The sequence below is a fragment of the Zerene cesonia genome, unplaced genomic scaffold (assembly GCF_012273895.1).
Source record: "Zerene cesonia ecotype Mississippi unplaced genomic scaffold, Zerene_cesonia_1.1 Zces_u003, whole genome shotgun sequence".
In the NCBI taxonomy this organism is placed as follows: Eukaryota; Metazoa; Arthropoda; class Insecta; order Lepidoptera; family Pieridae; genus Zerene; species Zerene cesonia.
The window spans coordinates 1,260,341-1,261,923 of record NW_024045133.1 but is presented as its reverse complement, the minus strand read 5'-3'; the positions used below and the strand labels follow the sequence as shown (position 1 = coordinate 1,261,923).

Sequence of the window (1,583 nt, the reverse complement as noted above, 5' to 3'; positions counted from 1 at the left end):
CAGTAGTTTTTGTGTGAAAGAGCAACAAATACACACACATCCTTACAAATGTTCGCATTTATAATATTAGAAGGATAGGATCGGTGACAAATATCTATTATAAATTAATAAAATTGATAATTTCCTTACGTATACTTTATATAAGAGCAAGTCAAACCATTTAGTTAATAACTATCGGTGCTAAATTAAGTTTTTTTGCAAGTTTCCGGCATTTTGGAGACGTTTCTAGAATACTCTTAAAGCGTTTCTTTCAGATTTTTAATCTATATTTTTTAAGAGCAAGTCAAACAACTTACACTGGACATTGGCGCAGTCCCTCTGTTGGGTGAAGCCATTAACAAAGAGAAGAAGTAGAGACAATTAAGTTGATATTTAGTATACTGAACGCGATATTTCATTTAGTTTTTATGCATGTTTCCGGCATTATGGAGCAATTTCACTTTAAAAAATCTTGAACTTATACTGGCTGGTATTTTTTAACAAAGAACATTAATTGGAACGTGTTTCTTCTAGTTTTTTAAACTAGATCTTTTCACAATAGTTTGAGCATGAACGAACACATCCGCTGTCAATAAGGCATCCACTGAAAATCAGTGTCATTACGCTAAGTCGCAAGCCTAATTAAGGCATATAAATTTTAAGTACTTAATATGTGCCCTATATTGTTATATTCCTAGATAGATAGATAGATAGATAGATAGACAGATAGATAGATAGATAGATAAAAAGTTTATTAAAAGAACACATTAAATACATGACAATTACAAAATAAGACGATTACACAAAGAAAAATTAACATAGAGAAAAAAGGACGGAGACAAATGTGCACTGTGTTCTTAAAAAGGGTTCTCTTTGTATATGTATCACATTAAACGTATTTTCTTTCTTTCTTCACAGTGGGAAGCATGACGACGATATCCTACCGGTCGATAGAGTTGCTGCAAGGTCAAAGGGCGAATACCACGGCCATATCATTTAAATGCAACCGATGTAGGTTACTCAACGTCATCATAAGGGCCTCTGATGGGAATATATATAACTTAGACAGTTCTAGGTACAGGATGAGGGAATACAGAGACAAGTGAGTGGAATTATTGGGTTTTATTTATCTTATACCTTTAAACGAGCAATTCTTGTATATATATATCTATATATATATAATTGGAATCTCGGAATCGGCTCCAACGATTTTCATGAAATTTAGTATATTGGAGGTTTCGGGGGCGATAAATCGATCTAGCTAGGAATCTTTTTTAGAAAATGTCATATTCGTGTTTTATTCGTGTTTTTTTTCCTGACGTCTATTGGTGAATAATAATACTATTTTGCTTCGTAGATAGCTGGACAACTGAAATAACACATAGGCACTTTTTATACCGATATTCCTGCGGGATACGGACTTACGCGGTTTCGACCGCGGGTCACAGCTAGTTTATTTATACATGTCACTTTAAATTACAGCACACGCCCATGGCGACAGTAATATCGCATATAAAACAAAGTCGCTTTCCGCCAGCTGTGTGCCTGTATGCTTATAATAACATAATAATTTATTGTGGGAGTCGAGCACGCTTCGGCACGAA

The 1,583-nt window shown here is 34.3% G+C and overlaps 1 protein-coding gene across 1 annotated transcript in view; it reads left to right on the top strand.

Moving 5' to 3' along the window:
• Positions 1–905: 905 nt before the first annotated feature.
• The window catches only part of LOC119838450, a 2,770-nt gene continuing 2,092 nt past the window's right edge, over positions 906–1,583 (top strand). Inside the window, exon 1 of the mRNA XM_038364397.1 lies at positions 906–1,081. Coding sequence (XP_038220325.1) covers positions 906–1,081 — 176 coding nt within the window. The remainder of the gene's footprint in view (positions 1,082–1,583) is intronic.